At 56.5% G+C, this 22,860-nt stretch overlaps 1 protein-coding gene across 7 annotated transcripts in view; it reads right to left on the reverse strand.

Annotated features, from left to right (window-relative positions):
- TMCO4 (transmembrane and coiled-coil domains 4) overlaps window positions 1-22,860 on the reverse strand; it is a 100,863-nt gene that overhangs the window by 31,877 nt on the left and 46,126 nt on the right. For 5 of the 7 annotated variants that reach the window (XM_062190543.1, XM_062190544.1, XM_062190545.1 and 2 more), the window contains exons 7-12: window positions 15,422-15,519; window positions 15,039-15,182; window positions 13,679-13,798; window positions 9,990-10,154; window positions 9,115-9,251; window positions 2,654-2,738 (exon numbers count right to left, since the gene is read on the reverse strand). In XM_062190543.1, the coding sequence (XP_062046527.1) occupies window positions 2,654-2,738; window positions 9,115-9,251; window positions 9,990-10,154; window positions 13,679-13,798; window positions 15,039-15,182; window positions 15,422-15,519 (749 nt within the window). Of the gene's footprint in view, window positions 1-2,653; window positions 2,739-5,385; window positions 5,619-5,641; window positions 5,721-9,114; window positions 9,252-9,989; window positions 10,155-13,678; window positions 13,799-15,038; window positions 15,183-15,421; window positions 15,520-22,860 lie in introns of those variants that run through there. The other 2 variants (XM_062190547.1, XM_062190549.1) reach the window with 2 other exon arrangements.

The raw sequence follows: 22,860 nt of genomic DNA on the forward strand, positions 1-22,860 counted from the left end.
AAACCACGGGGACTTGCACAACAAAACCTGAGCGGTTTGGCCTCACCCTCAGCCTCTGCTTCCTGCGTGAGATAATGATTGTGACCTTAGGCTGCAGTGAGGATCAGAGAGCAAGTCGTGAGTAGGCACGCGGGCCAGCCACTGTGGATACAAACTCCAACCTCATCACTCCTACCCCCAAAACCACGCACTAGTGACTTCCCCCTGCCTCAGTTTCTTCATCCAGAAAATGGGGACAGTAAGAACCTTGAGGACTGGTGCGAGGTTACACAGGACGAGCAAGGTGTCCGGCCGCACCTGGCACAGAGTCAGTGCCCAGTAACTGCTGGGGTTGGCGATGTGAAAGAATCAAGCAATCAGACGGCCAGGCCGAGGGGTCTCAGGAAACCCCAGTGGCGTGTGGGCCCCTTTCTGTCTGAGGAATTCCTCAGTGACCTCCAGTGTTCAAAATACTCAGGGAGGGGCCGGCGCGGTGGCACAGAGGGGCAAGCTGCTGCTTGTGACGCCCACATCCCGTATGGGTGCCGGTTCAAGTCCCGGCTATTCTGTTTCCCATCCAGTTCCCTGCTGATGGCCTGGGGAAGCAGTGGAAGATGGCCCAAGTGCTTGGGCCCCTGCACCCACAAGGGAGACCTGGATCGAGTTCTAGGCTCCTGGCTTTGGCCTGGTCCAGTCCCCATCATTGGAGCCATTTGGAGAGTGAACCAGCGGATGGAAGATCTCTTTCTCTCATTCTTTCTCTTTCTGACACTCTGCCTTTCAAGTAAACAAAATAAATCTTAAAAAAAAAAAATGAAACTCATCCAGAAGGCAGGGGATGCTCACTGAGAGCCCGCCCAGCGCAGAGCCACAGCCTGCAGGGCCGAGGAGCCGAGGCTGGGGAGACCGGTGGCATCCGTGGGCTTCCCCCTGTGGGCCTGGGGGTCCCAGCTGATTTTCTGGAGCAGGAGGGGGTTCCTGCCTGACTTGCTCTACCTCTGGGGTGCAGGGGAGGGAGAGACTGTCTAAGCAAAGGGAAGGTCCCTTCTTCTCCATGGCAGAAACTTGCCTGTCCCCAAATTCATGGCTGCCACCCTGGTGGTTTTAGCCTGACCTCTGACATCGGCCTGGATTTTCCTGACGAACTTGGCCCTGACCTGGCTCCTCCGGTCCTGGTGCGTGGTCGTCCCCATAAATGGGACAGAGGTGCCTCCTGACTGCCCTCACTGATGTGGACAGAGCCAGGGGGAGACGGAGGCTCCTGAAAGCCTACAGGGAGTGTGGGGAGGCGGTGGCAGGGGGCATGGAGACAGGAGCATGGCCCTTCCGCAGTCAGCCAGTGCCAGGGACGCATGTCCACCTGCTTGGTAACCAGGGAAACTACCCTTGGCCTCGGTCCACGGTGAGGGTGGGGAGACAGTTTAGCAAGGGTCTGAGCTCCAGGGTCTGCGCCCTCTGGCCCACCAGGCTGGGATGAGAGCAGCCAGCCGCTGTGTCACTGGAGCGTTCAGGACCTGTCAGTGGACACCGTCCCCACCCCCTTGTGCTGCACCATCTGCCTGGCTGCCAGAGGACAGGCTGCCTCGGACAGACAGCTGTCAGGTGACAGCCGCCAGCTGGCGTGGCTCAGTGGGGTCTGGAGTTGTGCACAGAGACAGGGCCGCCTCCCCTGCTCCTCAGCAACCCCATGTGGCACTGGGGGGTGGGCACCAGCTCTACTTCGCAGGTGGGGAAACGGAGCTCAGAGTGGCACTTGCTGAGCCCTGAATGAGAATGGGGCTGACACTCCAGCCCCTCTCCCGCCCCTTGCTGCGCCCCAGCTCACGGGCTCCTCTGGGCTTCTCAGCCTGTGGCCTCTCTGCTCTGCCAGGAATGAGGGTGTTTCCCATCCCCGGAACATGGGGACACCCCAAACGCCAGCTCTGCACCTGACTCTCCCAGCCAGCCCCTCCTGCAGGCCACCTCCGCGGACAGGTGCGTCAGAGCTGGCATCCAGCCCTGGGACCCCCCTCCCCACGGACATCTTCTGCTGCCTCAGCACGGCGCACTCTCAAAGCTGTCCAAAGTGGGTTGGTGCCCCCCACCCCACCTCAAATATAGGTCCACCCAGGACTTGCGAATGAGGTTGTTTGGAAAAAGGTCTTTGCAGATGTAGTTAGGGATCTTGAGATGGGATCCTACTGGATCAGGGCAGACCCTAAATCCAATGGCACTGCCCTTAAGGAAGATGACACGAGGGACCAGGCCATGTGATGACCGTGATGGCCAGGGCAGAGACTGGAGTGAGGAGACCAACGGAGGCCGGATGCTGGCAGCCCCCAGGAGCCGGGAGGGACAGCCAGAGGCAGCGTGGCCCTGCCCACCTCTGAGTTCGAACACCTTAGGCCCCTCCCTCCCACTCGAGAACGTGCATCAGATCACGGGGACCAGTCCACAGCGATGAGCCTGTCTGTGTCTTATCCACTCTAATTTGGGTACAGACAAATCATTTTCCAAATGCTTTAACTATTTTTTTTTTTTCTATCTTTAAGCTATTTGTATCTTGCCCCTCTTATTTCTAGGAACTCAGAACATACTTTGCAAGGCTCACGACTCCTGGCCCAGAACCTCTGGCCTGGGGGACACGCCTCGGGGCAGGTAGAGGCTTTGGTCTGTGACGACGAGCCGGACTTACCTTTCTCCTGCGCCATCTCTTGCAGACAGAAGTAGATGACCCTGGCTCCCAGGCTGAAGCCAATCAAGGTGACAGGTCGTCGGCCCTGGGGGGCAGGAGGGGGGCAGACACAGCATCTGAGGAATACAGCCAGATCTAGTGACGTGGGCCGCAATGCGTGTGGCCTCTGCACCCCCCAGGACCTCCCTCGCACTCCGTGAGTCATGTCCGTGCTGGCCCGGCCCACGCAGTCTTCATCGGGGAGTCAGCGCCCTCATTTCTGCAAGCGTGCACCTGCTGCTGGAACGGGCTTTCTCAAGGCCAGCAGGCAGCCCCGGGCTGGGTTAATTCCCTTTCATCCCAAGCCATCATCAGCCACTGTCTCTTCTTCCCCAGGAGACGGGGTCAGGCAGTTACAAGAGCTCCTTTCCCAGGACTCCCCTGCCGGTGGCAAATGCCTGCAGTGATGTGAGACTGTGCTGGATGTGGGCAGATTAGAAGGGGGCACCTCAGGTGTGACGGTGGCAAGGCAAAGGGTGACATGAGACAGACAACTGTTCTGCTTCTGGACAGGAAGCTGGCTTTAAATGCCAAGTTAAGGTAGAACGTCAAGTGCATGGGGTGGGTCTTGTGCCACAGAGGGTTAGGTGGCTACCTGGGACACCCACAGCCCACATCAGAGTGCCTGGTTCAAGTCCCGGCTCCCCTGCTTCCTGCTAACACATCCTTGGAGGCAGCAGACCCTGGCTCAAGTGCAGGGGCTCTGGTCACCTCTGTGTGAGACCCGGATGGAGTTCCAGGCTCCTGGTCCAGCCTGGCCCAGCCCTGGCTATTGTGGGCATTTGGGGAGTGAACCAGCAGATGGAAGACCTCTCTCTGTCTTTCTATCCTTCAAAAAGATGAAAATAAACAAATAAACATAAAAAGTTCCAGAAAAGGCAACTTATTATTACAGAAAGTCTCTAACATAAATGAAAGGAATCTGGTGTACAGTTGTTCCTCAGTATCCTTGGGGGGAATTGGTTGCAGACCCCCAGGGACACCTCAGTCTGCGCTGCTCCTCCTAGAACGTGGTCGAGTATTTTGCACACAACCTGTGCAGTCTTCCCCTATACTTTGTATCCTGTCTAGATTACTTATCACACCTACCGCAAGGTAAGTGCCATGTAAATAGTTGCTACATTGTATCGCTTAGTTGCTACATTGTATTGCTTGAAGGAACAGCGACAAGGAAACAAATGTGCACAGAGGCCACCACCGTAGGCCTGTTGACACAGGACGCACCAGCAACAATGGAGCCTGTTCCCCCCGGATATTTCTCGTCTGTAGTTGGTTGGATCCAGCAGATGGGAACCTGTGGACATAGGTGCTGACTGTACGTGGGTAGAAGGCTCCACAGACAAAGAAGGAAGGGGCACATGAGCTCTGGAGGCCCAGTCTGGTTTATGTGAAAGGTAGAGTGACTGACAGAGAGAAAGACAGAGAGAGAGAGAAAGAGATCTTTCATCCTCTGGTTCACTCTGGGCCACTGCCCCAGGGTGAAGCCAGGAGTCAGGAACTCCACCCTGGTCTCCCATATGGGTGCAGGGGCCCAAGCACTTGGACCATCTTTTGCTGCTTTCCCAGGCACATTAGCAGGCAGCTGGATTGGAAGCAAACTGGCACTCCAATATGGGATGCCAGTGTTGCAAGTGGTGGCTTATCCCATTGTACCACAACGCCAGCCTCCTTCTCCTTAATTTTTCATCAATACAGGTAGTCCAACCACTTCCCCACTCCATTTCCTACAGTGGAAAAATCCTCCAAAAATAGAATTCGGGGGCAGGTGTCTGTGCAGTGATTAAGTTGCTGTTTTGGATGCCTGCATCCCACATCGCAGTGCCTGGTTCAAGTCCTGGCTGCTCTGCGTCTGACTCGGTTTCCTGCCACTGTGCGCCCTGGGAGGTAGCAGGTGATGGCTTAACTAGTTGGGTCCCTGTCTCCCACGCAGGAAACCTGGATAGAGTTTTAGGCTCTGGGCTTCGGCCTGGCCTAGCCCTGGATGTTGTAGCCATTTGAGGTGTGAATACCCCCAGCCCAGGTTAAGCATTTTGAAATGCGGAGCATCATTGTGAAATGATTCTCTGGGTTACAATCACACGGGTCCTTGTAAGAGGGAGGCAGGAGGACCAGTTACCCAGATCAAGGATGACAGGGACAGAGGAACAGGAAGAGGCGTGAAGATGCCGCCCTGCTGGTTTTGAAGACGGAAGAGAGCAGCTAGGAACCAGAGGACACAGGTGGCCTTTGGGAACTGGAAGAGGCAAGGACACGGACGCCTCCTGGAATCCCCAAGCGCAACGCAGCCCTGTGGATGCATCTGATCTTCTTCAGACCTATGAGATGAGTGATCTGTTTTTTAAAGACTTACATTACCTATTTGAAAGGCAGTTATATGGAGAGGGAGGGAGGGAGGGAGAGGGAGAGGGAGAGGGAGAGGGAGAGAGAGAGAGAGAGAGGGAATCTTCCCTCTATTGCTTCCTTCACTCCCCAGATGGCCTCAATAGCTAGGCCTGGGCCAGGCTGAAGCCATGAACCTGGAGCTTCATTTGGGTCTCCCATGTGGGTGCAGGGGCCCAAGCACTTGGACCATCTTCTGCTGCCTTCCCAGACACAGGAGCAGGGAGGCGGATCAGAAGTGGAGCAGCTGGGAGACAAACTGGCACCCCAACTTGGGATGCCAGCATTGCAGGAAGACGCTGGCCCCAGGAATTTATCTTTTATTTATTTTTAAATTTTGTTTATTTGAAAGACAGAGTTACAGAGAGAGATAGAGACAGAGAGAGAGGTCTTCCAGCTGCTGGTTCACTCCCCAGATGGCCGCAAGGGCTGGAGCTGTGTCCATCCGAAGCCAGGAGCCAGGACCTTCTTCCAGGTCTCCCACACGGGTGCAGGGACCCAAGGACTTGGGCCATCTTCTACTGCTTTCCCAGGCCATAGCAGAGAGCTGGATCAGAAGAAGAGCAGCTGGGACTAGAACTGGCGCTAATATGGGATGCTGGTGCTTCAAGCCAGGGCTTTAACTCGCTGTGCCACAGCGCCGGCCCCCCTGGAATTTGTTTAAAGGCAGCACATTTGGGTCATTCATCCAAGCTCGTGTAGGACATTGACACACATTACTGAGCCCTGGATGCTGGCACCCACACTGTGACATGGGAGGGAGTGAGCTTCCTGCTTGGTCAGCCAACACCGCTCTGGTCCTTGTCTTACAGCCAAAGCTGTCAAAGGCCATCTCGGGCTTTTTTTTTTTTTTTTTTTTTTCCAGCAGATACGGGGGTTGGGTGGCAGATGTTGCTGCTCAACCCTGTGTCGGGCTTCCCTTTTCCCCAGAGTGCAGTGGGTCCCTCTTACCCACACTTTCACTTTCTGTGGTTTGAGTCACCCACGGCCAACTGCAGCCCAAAAACATTACATGGAAAACTCCAGAAAGAAGTAGTGCCCAAGTTTTAAATCGTGCCCTGTCCCGAGTGGCAGGATGGCATCTTAGGCCACGCTGCTCTATCCCGCCCAGGACGTGGAGTGTCTCGCTCGCCGTATCCACACCGTGTATGTTACCCGCCCATCAGGCACTCAGGAGCCGTCTCGGCTATCAGATCGACAGCCGTGGTACTGCAGCACTGGCGATCAAGCCACCCCCGTAGCAGTCTGTGCTGTGTCAGGACTGTATCGTCTCACTTCAGGTCGTCACCCAGGTAACTGTGTCACCTCCCATCACCACAGGCACGGTGACTACGGCACAATAAGGTATTTCCAGAGGGAGACCACATGCACCTACCTCTTACTACAGTCTATTGTTATAGCTGTTCTATTTTGTTACTGGTTATCGCTAATCTCTTACTGTGCCCCACTGATAATGTAAGCTTTATCATGGGTATGGTTGGGGGGAGATTCACAAGGTTCATAGACAATGGAACTAAAAGATAAGTTTACGGCCGGCGCCGCGGCTCAATAGGCTAATCCTCCGCCTAGCGGCGCCGGCACACCGGGTTCTAGTCCCGGTCGGGGCACCGATCCTGTCCCGGTTGCCCCTCTTCCAGGCCAGCTCTCTGCTGTGGCCCGGGAGTGCAGTGGAGGATGGCCCAAGCCCTTGGGCCCTGCACCCCATGGGAGACCAGGATAAACACCTGGCTCCTGCCATCGGATCAGCACGGTGCGCCAGCCGCAGCGCGCTACCGCGGCGGCCATTGGAGGGTGAACCAACGGCAAAAGGAAGACCTTTCTCTCTGTCTCTGTCTCTCACTGTCCACTCTGCCTGTCAAAAATAAAAAAATTAAAAAAAAAAAGATAAGTTTACTGTGGTGTAAGAAATCTTGAAATCCATGCCCATTCATATGTGTGGAAAAACACCCAGTATATGAGGGGTCTTCAAGAAGTTCGTGGAAAATGTGTATTATGAAAAAAATCTTAAAATTTTTTTATTTACTCAAGAGCAGAGAGACAGATGGAGAGAGCTGTCATCTGCCGGTTCACCCCCATGTGTCCACAACAGCTGGGGCTGGGTTCAGCCTGAAGCTGGGAGCCAGGAGCTCCATCCAGGCCTCCTACGCGGGTGGCAAGGGCTCAGTTCTTTGAGCCATCACTACGGCCTCCCAGGTCTGCCCTGGTGGGAAGCCAGGGCTGGAACTGAACGCAGACACTCATGGCGGGGGGAGGAGGGTGCAGGCATCCTCCCTGCCAGGTTGAACACCCACTCCCTATCCTTGTCTTTTAATCCCATGCTTCCACTCTCTGGAGGGCCCTCGTACACGGGCTTCGGTACTGTCTGCAGTCCAGGCACCCAGCTGCGGCTGCTGCGGGGCACCCACCGGAGGACAATGGGCGACTACGGTAACTGGATGTCAGCTGGTTTGATTGCCACTCACAGTAAAGGCTGCACCCTGGCTTCCGTGGCCGCTGGGACATCGGCTCACAAGCATGGACGCTTGGCTCCTCCTTCTCTGCTTCCCAGAGCTGAGACGCTGCTGTCCCGGAGCAGGTGGCCAAGGCCGCCCTGGGCAGAGCAGCGAGACCCAAGGAGCCAGGGCCTCCATACCGTGCACGGCACCTGGGAGTGGCACGGTGCTCCCCGGCCTCTCCAGGCCTAAGAAACCATTAAAATGTTGGTCTCTGTTTACTCAAAGTGACTAATTTTTAAATTTCTGGACTATATCCTTCATGTTTAGCCTTTTAAAATTTATTCTTATTTATTTGAGAGGCAGAAATACACATGTATATGAAGAGAGAGAGAGAGAGAGATGGGGGGAGAGGGAGGAAGACAGAGAGAGAGAGAGCAAGCTCCCATCTGCTGGTTCATCCCCAAGTGCCCACAATGGCTGGGACTGGGCCAAGAAAGGGCACTCAAACCAAGTCTCCCAGGTGTGCGGTCGGGACTCAGTTCCCCGAACCATAACCACTGCCTCACAGGTCTGCCTCAGCAGGAAGCTGAGTCAGGAGCCAGAGCTGGGCCTTGAACCCAGGTTCTCAGATACGGAAGGCGAGGGTCGTAACTGCCTGGCCAAATGCCTGCCCTCTGCTCAAGCCGATTTTGAAGAGGGAGCTTCGTCTCCTCTGGGAGTTTATCTTTCTTTCTTTCTTTTCTTTTCTTTTTTTTTTTTTTTTTGACAGGCAGAGTGGACAGTGAGAGAGAGAGACAGAGAGAAAGGTCTTCCTTTTCCGTTGGTTCACCCCCCAATGGCTGCTGCGGCCGGCGCACTGTGCTTATCCGAAGCCAGGAGCCAGGTGCTTCTCCTGGTCTCCCATGCGGGTGCAGGGCCCAAGCACTTGGGCCATCCTCCACTGCACTCCTGGGCCACAGCAGAGAGCTGGAGTGGAAGAGGAGCAACTGGGACAGAATCTGGCGCCCCGACCGGGACTAGAACCCCATGTACTGGCGCCGCAGGCGGAGGATTAGCCTATTGAGCCGTGGCGCCAGCCCATCTTTCTTGCACTCAGATTTTAAAAGCTCTGCGGTGATTTGTCATCCTAACCATCATACTCGGGGTTGGACCACAGCAGACTGCCTCGGGCGGTGGCCTCACAGCCTGGGGTGGCGCATGGCACGGGCCACTGGCACCTGGCATCCAGCTGGAGGCCCGTGGAGCCCCGTGCTCTCAGTCTCTTCATTGGCCTCGCTGCAACCTGGCTCAGAGGTCTCTGTTGAGAGACCCAGAGGGGCCCGGCCAGGACCACTGGGGCCTTTGGAAGCCAACACGCAGGAGCCACTTCCCTTCCACCTGCATCCCCCTGCCCTGCCCAGGGGTCTCCATTACTCAGTCCTCCCCCAACTCCCTGCTTGAGACACACAGTCTACACCGTATGCGTTCACCCCAGGAAGCTGTCAGAACTCGGACGAGCAGGGCAGCCACCCACCCTGCCCCCCAGCGCCACTGGGCCACCTCCAAGAGGCGGATGTCTGGGCACACACCCATCCCCTCACTTCCCTGCTCACAGCCCCGCCCAGGTACCTGCTGTCGGGAGAGCAGGATGTGAGCCAGGTGCTTGCCAACTTCCGCTGACCGATGCAGACACACCCCCCAGGGGTTGTCAATGACATTGGCCACACTGAGGAGCGAGGCTGGCCAGGTCAGGGCGGCCACGATGCCTGGGGAGACAGGAGACCAATGAGGGTGATGGAGGGCATGGGCAGGGCAGCTGACTAGGGAAGTGATTGGCTAACGGATGCTCTAGTGGCCGTGCAGCGTTTTGAACCCGGAACCTGCACGTTTCCCAAGTACTCTCAGACCGCTGACTAGCAGAGGGGAAACTGGGACGCATGCATTTCTGATATGTGCACCAAACCCCTCCGCTCAGGCACTCGTCACGTGTGAGAATCCAAAGATGGCCCCTATCCGTCACCACCCAGGTGTTCCGCCTGCTCAGCGGTGCCCCTTGCCACAGCCCATTGTGCTCAGGGCTAGCCTCCCTTGCATTTCTACCAGGGGTATGGGCTAGCCTGCTGACCCCGGGGCAGACGGAGCAGAGCCAAGTTGCTCTGGCCAGCCCAGGTAGGGCCGGCCTACCCACAGAGGCAAGATGAGCAGGCCCGGCTGAGATCAGCCAACCGCACCAGAGCTATCACAATAAGGATCGCTATTTTAAGTGGATAAGACTCGGGGTGGTTTGTAACACAACAGCTAACAGATACTTCATTCGGTGGATGGTCCACCTGCTGCCTCTCCCTGCAAAGACCCCTCAACTCCTCTCTGGCAGGAATGCAGCCTTGCTCTCTATGTCCCTAGGGTCTCGCCCGGTGCTTGGGTCCCCCCGGGTGGAGGTGGGCTTTGGTATGCAAAGGTGTGGTATCTCTGGGGCTCGTGGTTGGTGGTGGAGGGAGACTCACCAGACAGCACGGTGTACTTGAGGGCCTCCTGGGCCACTACGTTGGCGAGGCCACTGAGGATGGTCTCCAGGGCGTTGCCAAGCTCCATCAGGTACTTGGCCTCCCAGGCCAGGCAGTACTGCTCGCGGCTGTGGGCCAGGGCAGCCCACGGGGCACTGAAGGTGCCTGGGGAGAACACAGGTTGGTGGCGTCGCTCTTGTCTGTGGCACAGGATGCCCCACCCTACCCCCATCCCAGAAGGGCAGTGACAGAGGACTGCACACCCCCTGCCTGTGAGCTGCAGCTGTCAGCAGAGCGTGTGGAGCATGGCCCTGTAGCTCCAGTGCCAGGAGTGGGGTCTGAATCCCAACTCCTGCCTTTGTTAGCAGCCGGGTGACCTTGAGCACATCCCTATATGACCTGGAGCCTCACTTTGCTTATCTGTGAAGTGGGGAGATGAACACTTAGCTCCCTTCCTAGGGTAGCTGTAAGAATTAAGTGTTTGAGCTATTCTATAGGTGAAGAAATATTTTCTCACCCCCTGGCACGAACCTGCTGCCCACGCAGTGGGGACATGTGATGGGATGAGCCGCGTGGCTGAGTCAGCAGCGTCTTGGTTCGACAAACACAGACGGGGAAGAGCAGGATGTTGGGGAGGATCACTTGAGACCCGCCCTGCCATGATCTTGCTGGGTCATCCCTTTGTCTAGGGCTCAATTTTCTCAGGTAGGACATGGAAAATGGCCTCCTTGGAACCATTGTGGCCAGCGTCAGGTAGGAGCTGTGGCTGCCTCCCCCTCCCTCCCCTCACTGCTGCCTGCAGGTCAGGATCAGAGTGGCTCCCAATAGGGTCCCCACGGACCCCTTTCTGCCCATGGCCCGCGGGATCTTTTCAAAGCGTGAATCTCCTTCTGCCCCTGCCTGGGTTCCATTCTGGTTCACTCTCCTGTCCCAGGGGAAGCCTTCCCGGCCCCTCTGTGGGCCAGGGCGCCTTGCACTGTTCCCTGTAGGCTCTCAGCACAGGCAGCGGTCATGCTTATTGTCGCATCCTGTTTGACGAATGCCTCTCCTCCGGCCTGCCGAGCACCGTATTGCCCAACCTGTGATGCGACCGACCGATGCTTGGAGGCATCCCGGTAAGCACGATGAGAAACGAGGGGAAGTCGGCTTCCCAGAGCCCTCAGGTCCCAAGCAGCAGCGACCTGGTGCTACCTGACCCCAAGGCCTCATCCTCACCAGTGTGGTGCCACGTAGCTGACACGAGCACAGCTCTGTAGCACCTGCTGCCCCTCCCACGGGGACCCTGTCTCAGCAGGAACTCAGCAATCCCCTGTCTCTAACGAAGGTAAGGTGACAGCCAGCCAGCTCTGGGAGAGGCGGCAGCACACAGCAGGCAGGGGACACGGCTTGTTGTCATGTCGGCTGGGATCTGACACCCAGCGAGGCACACTGCCCTTCTGACCGTCGGTCTGTGCGAGTGGGCTCCTAGCATCTGGCTCCCTGGTGTGCTGAGGATACCAGGAGATGGCGAGGAGCATTTTACTGAGGTTAGGTGCTGTGTGGCACTGCCTTGCCCTGGGGCTAGGAACAGGGGCCGTGGAGCCAGACTGGTGGGGGTGACGCCTGCCTCGGCACCACAGTTTGCGCATCTGCACAAGGGTGCTAATCACACTACCTCCTGGGCCTGACGTGAGGAGCGAGTGAGCCCACGCAGGGGTGGCACTCGGCTCGGTGCTGGCTCCTGGCAAGCGGTCACCGGCTATTCTTCTTCTACATAACCACGGTTATCCTAAAGGTGACCAAAGAAGGTGCAGGTACGTCTACCACCTGTACAGGAGAGCCCGTGATGACCACCAGGGTCCTTTACTGGCTGTTAAAGACACAGGAGCAGGTGATTCTTTTTCCTTCTGGAACTTTCTCTGTCTTGGTTAGACAGGTTGCATATGCCTTATCCTAAAATGCTTGGAACCAGAAATGTTTCTGGTTTTAAATTTTGGAATATTTGCAAAGATTTTACCAGATGAGCCCCCTAATCCAGAAATCCCAAATCTGAAATGCTCCCGAACCCACAAGTGCTGTGGTGCTGGGCTGCCTCTCCGAAGGCTTCAGATTCTGGGGCATTTTGGATTTTAGATTTCTGGATTAAGGATGCTTGACCTGTGTTTCTTGGAACCACCATCTCCTGGGTGCGCCATGGGGTTAGACTGCTGGAGGATCACAAACACAATTTGCTTCCCCCAGATGAACTTGACCTTTGTCCTGGGGCAAACTGAGCAGGCCGAGGTACGGCAAAGCCAGGGATTTGCTTTCTGTACCGGGTGGAATCGGCAATGCCTTTCCAGGGACCCTGGCTTGAATCTCTTCCTCCCTGGAGCACAGTGCAATGAGGATAAACAAAAAAGAACCCCTGCACTGTGTCAGCAGACCTGGGTGCAAATCCTGCCCCTGCCTCACGGCACACCAGGGTAACAACAGCTCCAGCCCTCAGAGGTGGATGCCTGCCACGCCCCTAACGTGCATGTGGGTGCTCAGTGAATGCTGAGACCCTCTGGGTGGGGACGGGCCTGGCGGTCACACACCAACAAGCCTGGCCCCCCAGTGTTTCTCATGGCATCTCACTTGCTTTCTTCCACGCTGGTTAGTGGAGCTGTGGCGCCGCTCTCAGATCTGAGGCTCAGGCCCCCAGGGGGCTCTCAGCACCTGTGCCTGCTGGGACCGTGGGGAGCCCATGGCCTGCCTGCTCCGTCTCTTGATGGTGAACTGTTGGCTGATTCTCACACTGGGGACCGTGGTGTGAGTCCTCCAAGCCACCCTGGTTAGGGTCCCCCCAAAGGTGCACATGCAAAGTACAGCAGCGAGGGGAACAGACGCTACGCAGTGCCGATGAGCGGCAGGTGCCTCCCACGCATTATAGACTACTTTAGTCTCTGTAGCACCCCTCGAAGGCAGGGACACGTGTGTTCCACTTGACAAGTTAAGTGGCTGAGGCACAGGGAAGGTAAGTGACTTGCTTGAGATCACCTGGCCAAGTGCACTCGCCCACACGCGGTCTTGCCCTGGCTCTGTGGACAGATTCAAAGCCCTTGTCACAGCCCCAGGCTCACGCATGGTGCGGCCCTGCCCCCACTGCTCCCTGCGGCAGCCACCTTAGGCTCCTGCTGATTCTTTCCCACCCCTGGGCCTTTGCACTTCCTCTTTGCTTAGTAAACACTTTGCTTCTTGTTCCTCAGGCTGACTCCAGCCAGCCCTCAGCCTCAATGCCACTTCCTCCGGGAACCCTCCCCAGAAACACCCTCTGCTGTGGCATCCGTCAAGTGCCCCTATGATGATGTCGTCTGTCCTCTGTCTTGTGCTGTGTCGTCGTCGGGAACAGAGCCATGACGGCGCTGCTCACTGAACTCCTGGGCCTGGCTCCGTGGACAGCACATGGCAAATGCAGCCCTCTGGGAGTCTGTGGCTGGGTGGGCAGGTGGACGGCTGGGTAGGTGGGAGGTGGCTCTGCTGTGGTATGGACGGGTAAACAGGTGTACGGGTGAGGGGTGAGTGGAAGCTCGGACGTGTGGGTGGGAGATGGATGTGAGCTATGGTGACCTCGCCTCTCCGAGATTCAGCTGCCGCCTCTGGCAAATGGTGGCCCCACACCCACACCCAGAGACACACAGCGCAGAGCCGGCCCCCCCGGCCCCAGCCCTCCCCGCTCCAGTCCTCACGGTATTTGCCGGATGCGAGCCACCCGGTGATGGCGATGGTGATGTGCAGCTGCCTGCCCTCTGTCAGGGGCAGGAACGTGAACTCCTCGATGGCCCCGACACGCTTCTTCATCTTGTATCCTGTGGACCAGACGCAGGGGTGAGTGCGGAAGTGACCCGGCCCATGCGGTCTGCCCTCGCACCATGCGGTCAGCTCACACACGGTGGCTGTGCTCACACCCGCACTGTGGCTGTCTGTTCACACTCATACAATAGTTGCTCACACGCACACTGCGGCTGTCTGCTCACACCCACACCGCGGCTGTCTGTGCTCACACCCACACAGCGGCTGTGTTCACACTCACACTGCAGCTGTCTGTGCTCACACTCGCACAGTGGCTGTGCTCACACTCACACTGTGGCTGTCTGTGTTCACACTCACACCACGGCTGTCTGTGTTCACACTCACACCATGGCTGTCTGTGTTCACACTCACCCAGTGGCTGTGCTCACACTCGCACTGCAGCTGTCTGTGCTCACACTCACACCATGGCTGTCTGCGTTCACACTCACACCACGGCTGTCTGTGCTCACACTCACACTATGGCTGTCTGTGCTCACACTTGCACTGCAGCTGTCTGTGCTCACACTCACCCAGTGGCTGTGCTCACACTCACACTGCGGCTGTGCTCACACTCGCACTGTGGCTGTCTGTGCTCACACTCGTAGCAGCTGTCTGTTCACACCTGCACCACGGCTGTGCTCACACTTGTGCAGCGTGTGCCAGTGGTGTGCCCCACCTCTGGACAAATGTCTTTTGTTTCTGAACTCATTGCAGGAGGTGCCATTAGGGTCCCAATTACAGAGGAGGGTAATGGCCACTGAGGCCAGCCAGCCACCGGGGGCAGAGCTGGGATTTGAACTCAGAACTCAGAGCCCAGGCTTTTCACTGCTGCTCCACCCTGCCTCTCTTCCCTTCCCTGGGCACCTAAGTCAGAGGGGACGGAACCCAGCAAGACTGCACAGGGCAGTGAGCTCCGCCAGGGGAGTGGAGCTGGGACTTCAGTGTGTATGTGGGGACTGTGGACGCAGCGGAGGCGGGCACAGGGAGGCAGCGTGTCCCCTGCACACAGGCGGCTCACCAGACACCTCCCGGACGGTGGTGTGCATGAGGTAGACACAGGGAGAAGCGGGGTTTTCAGACTTGGCCCTCAGGCCCCTGGCCGGCTACCCCAGGTCCCCGTGAAGTGGCTGCAGGTTGTGGCAGGGCTGGGAGAGCCACGTGTCCTCTGCTCCTCAGGGAGCCATCGCTGCTGACAATCTTCGGGGTGGACCACCCAGGCTGAGTCCCTCCTAGCCCTCCATTCCCCTTGACCCTGACCTGTGAGGCCAGCTCCAGCTGCTCCGAACAGCGAGGTCATGATGGCTATGCCAGCCGCCGAGCCCAGCGCCGCAGCCCCGGCACTGCCGATGATCGTCGCAGCTCCGGCAGCAACAAGTGGGGCGGCCAGACCTCCGGTCACACCTACAGGGAGAGCAGTTTGCAGCGGGTAAGGGTCGGAGGAGGACTGCCACCGCCTTCTGTGGGAGCACCTAACCAGGCTGAGGGCACAGTCACTACCGACGGGGCACCTGGCGCCTGCCCGGGTCGCCTCCCAGCCTGGCCGCCGCGCTGCACCCTCACTGTCCCCTCCTCCCCCCAGCCTGGAGCACCCGTGGCTCCGCAGGCCCCAGCCCTGGGCCGCCCTCTCCAGCTGGCCTCACCGATCACCGTCCCGCCACCGACGGTCGCCAGGCCTATCAGGAGATAGCGTTTCCACTTCCTCCGGTTCTCCTTCTTCTTCCGGGACGCCTCGGCTGTCCTGGGAGAGAAAACGTTGGCCTTTAGGGCCAGCTGTGTCCGGGATCCCTGGAGACCTCCCCGCCTCACCAGTCCCCAACCTGGCACCGGGCCGGGCAGGTGCTGTGCCATGCAGTCAGGCACCAAAGCCACCCTGGGCCCAGGGATAGTTTTTCAAAGGCTGAAGCCCAGGCAGGGATCTCAGCAGTGGGTGGTGCTACTTACCCAATGGGTCCATCCTAATAGGGTTGCAATTTGAATAATTGAAAAGACAAAAAAAAAATAGTAATAGCAAGAGACAAAAAAACCCAGATGGAACCCAAACAAGTACAACATGGAATTCCAGACCCAGGGCCTCTCTCCTTCCCTCCCTCCCTTCTCCCCCCAACCCCCCAGTCCTATCTCCCCCCCAGGACATGTGGCAACTAGTGTGTTTCAGAATCATCACTGTGAAGATGGGCTCGAGAAATGTCAGCATGGGACACCTTGACCTTGAAGCAACAGCTAGACTGGAAATGCAAGCACTGTGAAATCAGGCGAAAGGGAAGTGTTTGGAGGGAGCTGGGGTCAGGAGTCACGGAGCCCCAGCCTCCTGCCTCTTGGAGGAGGGCCAGAATGCGAGAGGAGTGGGGTGCGGGATGCACGGTCATTAAGTAGGAACTCTGGACTGCAGCTCGGGTTTTGACAACACGAATGCAGAACGGTAGCTAATGAGGACAATAAAACCAGAGAAAATGGTTAATATTTAGTGAGGGCTTCCTCTCCACCAGCCACTGGCGCACACATCTCCAGCTTTATCTTATCCTAAGGAGCCGCCTGGCTACTGACCTGCATCCCAGATGGAGTAAAGGACCGTACTAGCGCCTTCCTGATGGCTGTGGCAGGGTTCCTAAAGGCCATGGGGGGAGCATTTAGAGTAGGGGCTGGGTCGCGGCACGTGTGGAGCAGAACTGTGGCCCTCGTGACCATGATACAGCATCACCTGGGTCTCCGTTGGCTCTTTTGTATAATGGGGATAATAACACCTACCTAATGAGACGGTCGTTTTGTAGGGACCAGATCCACTCCTTCTTCATCTAAGTAATCGGTAAGCTCTTTAAAAATACTGTGTTTATTCATTTAATTTTTATTTGAAAGGCAGAGAGAGAGAGAGAGAGAGAGAGAGAGAGAGAGAGAGAGGCAGGCAGCAATCTGCTATCCACTGGATTGTTCCTTAAATGGCTGCACCAGCTAAGGCTGGGCCAGGTCAAAGTCAGGAGCCCAGAACTTCATCCAGGTCTCCACCCCAGTACGTGGACCATCATCTGCCATCTCCTGCAGTAGCAGGAAGCTGCATCGTAAGTGGAGAAGTCGGGACTCGAACCCATGCACTCCTATCTGGAGTGTGAGCATCCCAAGCTGTGACTTAACTGCTGTGCCAAACGCCAGCACCAATCCAATCAATGCAGTTCTGTTGAGAATGGACTCCATGTCTGCGTGCAGAAAAACGCATGGGCTCAGCCAAGACTGTTTCCTTCCTCCCGAACCACATCATCATCTTCTTAAAATTTAAAAAAAAAATAGTTGGGAGACAGAGAAAAACAGAGAGAGTAAGACAGATCTAGAAATCAAGAGGGCTTCTATCCACGGGGTCACCCTCCAAATGCCAGCTGGCTGCGGACGAAGCTGGGAGCAGCTCTGGCGCGTGGGTGTCAGGAACCCCATCGCTATCTCCGCACGGAGACGTCCCAGGATCCTCTTCAGCAGAAAGCTGGGGTCAGGGCAGAGGGCGGGCATTGGACCCAGGCACTGTGGTATGGGAGGGCGGCGTCTTCACTGCTAGGCCAGATAACCCACCCCCCCACCCAAACAGCACCTTTTGTTGAGAAATAGCTCATTCCCCAGCCAGGTAAAAGGAAGGGGACCTGAGCTGGGATTCGAGAATCTGCTTTGCCTTTCGGCTCCTGGCTGGCTCAGCTCAACAAACCCACGTCTTCCTAGGCACCTCCTGTGTGTGCAAAGCATGGCACTTCTCAGAAGCTTCCCAAGCGAGAGGCAGAACCCACAGTACCAAGCCCCGTGCAACCACAGGTGCCGGTTTTCCACGACCTAAAATTCAATGCAGCATTGGAGTGGGATGAGGCTGAGCCGCGTGCCTCTCGCTAAGTCCAAGGCGGGATGGTGACTGACAGTGAGGGTTCTGATGCCGGGGTCCAAACTCTGCAAACGTGGGCTTGGCTCCCACCCTGCTCTGGTGTAGGCTGTATCACTATCAGTTAGCCCTCCCCATGGAAGGCGGATGCGGCCCCCTCAGTACCCTGCAGGACACCACAATCTGAGGACGCTCACGTCCCTTAGACAAAGCAGCACCGTGTCCACATACAACCTACGCACAGCCTCCCATATACTTCAATACATACGTATTGATTTTTAGTTTATTGAAAGGCAGAGAGATGGAAAGAGAGAGAGAGAGAGAGATAGAGACCTCTTCTATCTGCTGGTTCACTCCCCAAGTCCCCACAACAGGTAGGGCTGGGCCAGGCTGAAGCCAGGAACCCAAAACTCAATCTGGGGCTCCCACATGGATGGCGGGGACCCAAGTTCTTGAGCCATCACCACTGCCTCCCAGGGTGTGCGTTAGGAGGCAGCTGGATCGGAAGTGGACGAACTGGGACTTAAACAGGTACTGCAGTAGTGACCTGGGTGTCCCAAGTAGTGACTGCACCACATGCCTGCCCCTTCTCATATACCCTAAATCACCTCTAGATTAATCAACCCACCTAACAGAACATAAATAAAGTACTTGTTACACTGTATCATTTAGGGAGCAACAAGAACAAAAAGTGGCATGTGCTAAGTACAGACAGGATATTTTTTCCAAATATTTTCAATTGTGGTTGTAGGAAGTGGAACCTACAGAGAGCTGAGGAACTCAGTGGTCATGTGACCAGCTTTAGCCAATGAAGCGTAGCAGAAATGATGCCTATCATTTCTGGGAGGATCTAAGAGCAGGTGCAGGGGCCTGATTGGTCTCTTCTGCTCTGCCCTACGGCCAACATCCTTTCAATGGGGGCCACTCTATCAACCCGGGACCCAGAGCCCAGACAGCATGGGTGACAGCCACAGCCAATCCGTAACGCACTTGCAGGATGAACGAGAAATACGCCTTGGAGGCTGGAAGCCACTGAGGTCTGGGGCCCACTTGTGACAGCAGCAAACCCCGGCCTACCCTCCCACGCAGGGGCCCCTTCCTCGCTCCGTGACTACCCACAAGTCCTTGCCTTGTCTGACTTTTCCCACCCAACAAACAGGGGTCATAAGAGCTTGGTCTCTGAGCGTCTGGTGCCAGCGATCGTTCAATATGCGGCTGCTATCATTTTTTTCATTATTGCGCTAATCTCTTCAGTGGAGGCTGGGGGAGACTTTGACCCTTCACTGATAATCCTTAATTTAGTTCAGAGAGGACGGAGGGACATTACCGGCTTTTGACAGAGTTCAAGACCTGAGAAAGACGTCCGAGCGGCTGTCAGCACAGACCAGGAACAACACGTGCCGGACAAGCACGTGGCTGTCAGTCGGCAGCAAACACCAGCCAGGAGAGCTGGACGCTGGGGAAGATGCACTTGGGCCCGGCTCTGCCGTGACCTTGCTCGGGTCACCCAATATTTTTGAGGCTCTGTTTTCTCACAGAGGAATTGTAAATGTCAAATGACCCCTTGGAGGAAGGAGGAGACGGCCCCACCACCGTGGCCAGGTCATGTAGGATGGTGTTAAGGGTGGCTGCCTGCCACCATCGGGCCTCAGGGCCATGTCCCCTCCCCAGCCTGACCCTCAGGGCCGCCGTGCCTTGGCCGCTTCCATCTCTAACTTCATCCCCCATTGCTGCCCAACTTAGCCTTTGCCTTCCAGAACCAAAAAACTGCCGCCACACCACCTCTCCCTCGTGCCTGGGCTCCCTCGGACTCTTGGCCAGCCAGGATCTTCTCACCTCTGCTGTGGACTCCACATTACTCACTCTTGGTGTGTGAGCCGCTGAGTAACACCTCCTCCGGGAAGCCTGCCCCCAGCACCACCCTGCCTTGGGCCTCTCTGACTCTGTGTCATGTTCTTCCGGGATTCTAGATCAGTGGTTTTCAGAGGGCGGGCCTCCGAATCACCAAAGGTACCTGTTAAAAACCTACTTCCCGGGCCAGAATCTCTGCCAGGAGGGGGAGGAATCTGAAACAAGCTCCTCCAGGGGTCCTGTTCTATCTCACGTCGCAAGATGGCTGGGCCAGGCCTCCAGGGCACAGCCCAAGCTGGCTCTGGCTCCCCACCCTCTGCAGCTTGCCCTGTGCCTGGAACCCAGGGGCACTGGGAAAAGTTCTTGAGTAGAACTCATTTACACCAACAAGGCCGGGGTGGTGTGGTGCTGTCCCATGGCAGAGATGTGTCCCCTGTTCACTGTCCACGTCTCTGAACGTCATAGGGCACAGAATGCACAACCCAGCGCAGTAAAAGTGGGAAGTCTGGGGGAGGTATTTAGCCTGGTGGTGATCAGTGCCACGCCCCACACTGCAGTGCCTGGGTCCCAGCCCTGGCTCTGGCTGCTGATGCCGGCTTCCTCCTAAGGCGCACCTGGGAGGCAGGGTGATAGCCCAGGTAGCTGGGTCCCTGCCAATCACGTGGGAGATTTGTGTTGTGTTCCCAGACCCTGGCTGTAGCAGGCATTTGGGGAGGGAATCAGCAGATGGGAATTCTCTCTCTGCCTCTCAAAAAACAAACAACAAAAAAACAAAAACAGGCCGGCGCCGTGGCTCACTTGGTTAATCCTCCACCTGTGGCGCCGGCATCCCGTATGGGCGCTAGTCCCGGTTGCCCCTCTTCCAGTCCAGCTCTCTGCTGTGGCCCGGAAAGGCAGTGGAGGATGGCCCAAGTGTTTGGGTCCCTGCACCCGCATGGGAGACCAGGAGGAAGCACCTGGCTCCTGGCTTCAGATCAGCGTAGCTCTGGCCATGGCGGCCATTTTGGAGGTGAACCAATGGAAGGGAGACCTTTCTCTGTCTCTTTCTCTCACTGTTTAACTCTGTCAAATAAAACAAAAACAAAAACAAAGGGGGCTGGTGCAGTGGTGTAGTAGGCCAAGCCTCCACCTGTGGTGCCGGCATCCCATAGGGGCGCCAGTTCAAGTCCCGGCTGCTCCACTTCCAATCCAGCTCTCTGCTATGGCCTGGGAAAGCAGCAGAAGATGGTTCAAGTGCCTGGGCCCCTGCACCCTCAAGACCCATGGAAGAAGCTCCTGGCTCCTGGCTTCAGACTGCCCCAGCTCTGGCCATTGCGGCCATTTGGGAAGTGAACCAGCAGATGGAAGACCTCTCTCTCTGTTTCTCCTCCACTCTGACTCTCAATAAATAAATAAATCTTTAAAAACAAACAAACAAGAAAACTCCAAGTCACATCTATCCAGAATACAAACCAATCACCACCCGCATGGAAGTGGATATTAGAACAAATCTGAAATGCCAGACACTTGTCACGACGCCGGCAGATCTATTATTATTATTATTTTAATTTTTATTTTTTTTTGACAGGCAGAGTGGACAGTGAGAGAGAGAGACAGAGAGAAAGGTCTTCCTTTGCCGTTGGTTCACCCTCCAATGGCTGCTGCGGCCACGCATCGCGCTGATCCGAAGCCAGGAGCCAGGTGCTTCTCCTGGTCTCCCATGTGGGTGCAGGGCCCAAGGACTTGGGCCATCCTCCACTGCCTTCCCAGGCCATAGCAGAGAGCTGGCCTGGAAGAGGGGCAACCGGGATAGAATCCGGCGCCCCAACTGGGACTAGAACCCGGTGTGCCGGCGCCGCAAGGCGGAGGATTAGCCTGTTAAGCCACGGCGCCGGCCTTTTTTTTTCTTTTCTTTTTTTTTTTATTATTAAGAAAGGAGTCAAACACTTGAGTTAGTGCCACTAGACTTTGTGGGCATCAGCTGCTTCTAGATTCTTCCTAAAGTGACACCTGCCCACCGGTGATCTCAGGGCGTCCTCCCTTTTAGCTGAGTTTGGTGGAAGGGGAGACTTGTGGCCTAGCAGAATAAAACAACTAAATGTAAATACAGTCTTTGAGGGCTGTGTTGTTTAGATGCATCAGCGTTCACTCAGCAAATCATGTTTACAAAAATTAGGCGGATGCTACGCTGTAATCTCTGGTATTCTGCAGCACAGGGGTGACGTGTGCTCTGAGTCACGTCTGGAGTGCGCCTCCCTTTTCCTTGGAAGAGAAGACTCACGGAGCAACGGTAAATCACAAGATGATGGATCTGCTCCCAACGCGGACTTTGCCCGCTAGTTAGACACAAAGGCATCCAGAACCTCATGAGCAACTGTTGGCCACGTGCACATCCTCAAGCGCCAGCGAGGGACCTGGCTGGGCGTTCCACGCCGGCCTCCCAAAGCCAGAGGCCGGGTCCCAGGCTGAAGCACTTTTTTTGTTTTAAAGCTGCATTTATTTGAAAGCCAGAGTCCGAGAGAGAGAAAGAGAGAGAGAGAGAGAGAGGGAGAGGTGTCTTCCGTTCGCTGGTTCACTCCCCAAATGGCTGCCTTAGCCAGGGCTGGGCAAGGCTGAAGCCAGGAGCTTTGTGAGGGTCTCCCATGTGGGTGCAGGGACCCAAGCACTTGGGCTATCTTCCACTGCTTTTCCCGGGCCACTAGGAGGGAGCTGCATGGTAAGTGGAGCATCCGGGACTTGAACTGGTGCCCATATGGGATGCTGGCATCACAGGCAGCAACTTGACTTACTTTGCCATGATGCTAGACCCTAAAGACATCTTGAGAAGAGTGAGAAAGGCACACAGCTCATCTCCTGGGTCACAGTAAGTTCTCCCGGCTGCCACGGCGTCTCCCCTGTCTGAACCGTTCCCAGCAAGGCCTTCATTTCTGAAATCCCCTCTCGCGTTAACAGGCAGGGGGCGCTGTCTCTGAGCGGCGTGCTGGAGGCCTCCTGGTTGCATCTGGGAGAGGCCCAGGAAAGAATTCTCTGCTTTCTTCAGCATTGACAGGGAAGCTGGGATCGGCGCCCAGGCCTTGAGGGATCCTGTAGGTGACAGCTGGGATGGGGAGAGGGCTTGAACAGATGCGCCCACCCGCCGTGGGACCTGGGGTGAGTGATGTCACCTGTCTGAGTTTGTTCCTTCATCTGCGAGACCCACGGGGCACAAGCACTCACCGCAAGTTAGATGCTGCCAGCGCCACAGTGAGGGGGCAGTGGTGGCCTCCTGCAGCGTGCCAAGCAGTACGCCGTAATTAATGTAATACCGGGCCGGTTAAGCTGCCGCCTGCGATGCAAGCATCCCAAGTGAGTGCCGGTTCAAGTCCTGGCTGCTCTGCTTCCATCCGCTTCCTATCCAGCTTC

Source organism: Lepus europaeus, chromosome 5 (assembly GCF_033115175.1).
Source record: "Lepus europaeus isolate LE1 chromosome 5, mLepTim1.pri, whole genome shotgun sequence".
NCBI classification, from domain to species: Eukaryota; Metazoa; Chordata; class Mammalia; order Lagomorpha; family Leporidae; genus Lepus; species Lepus europaeus.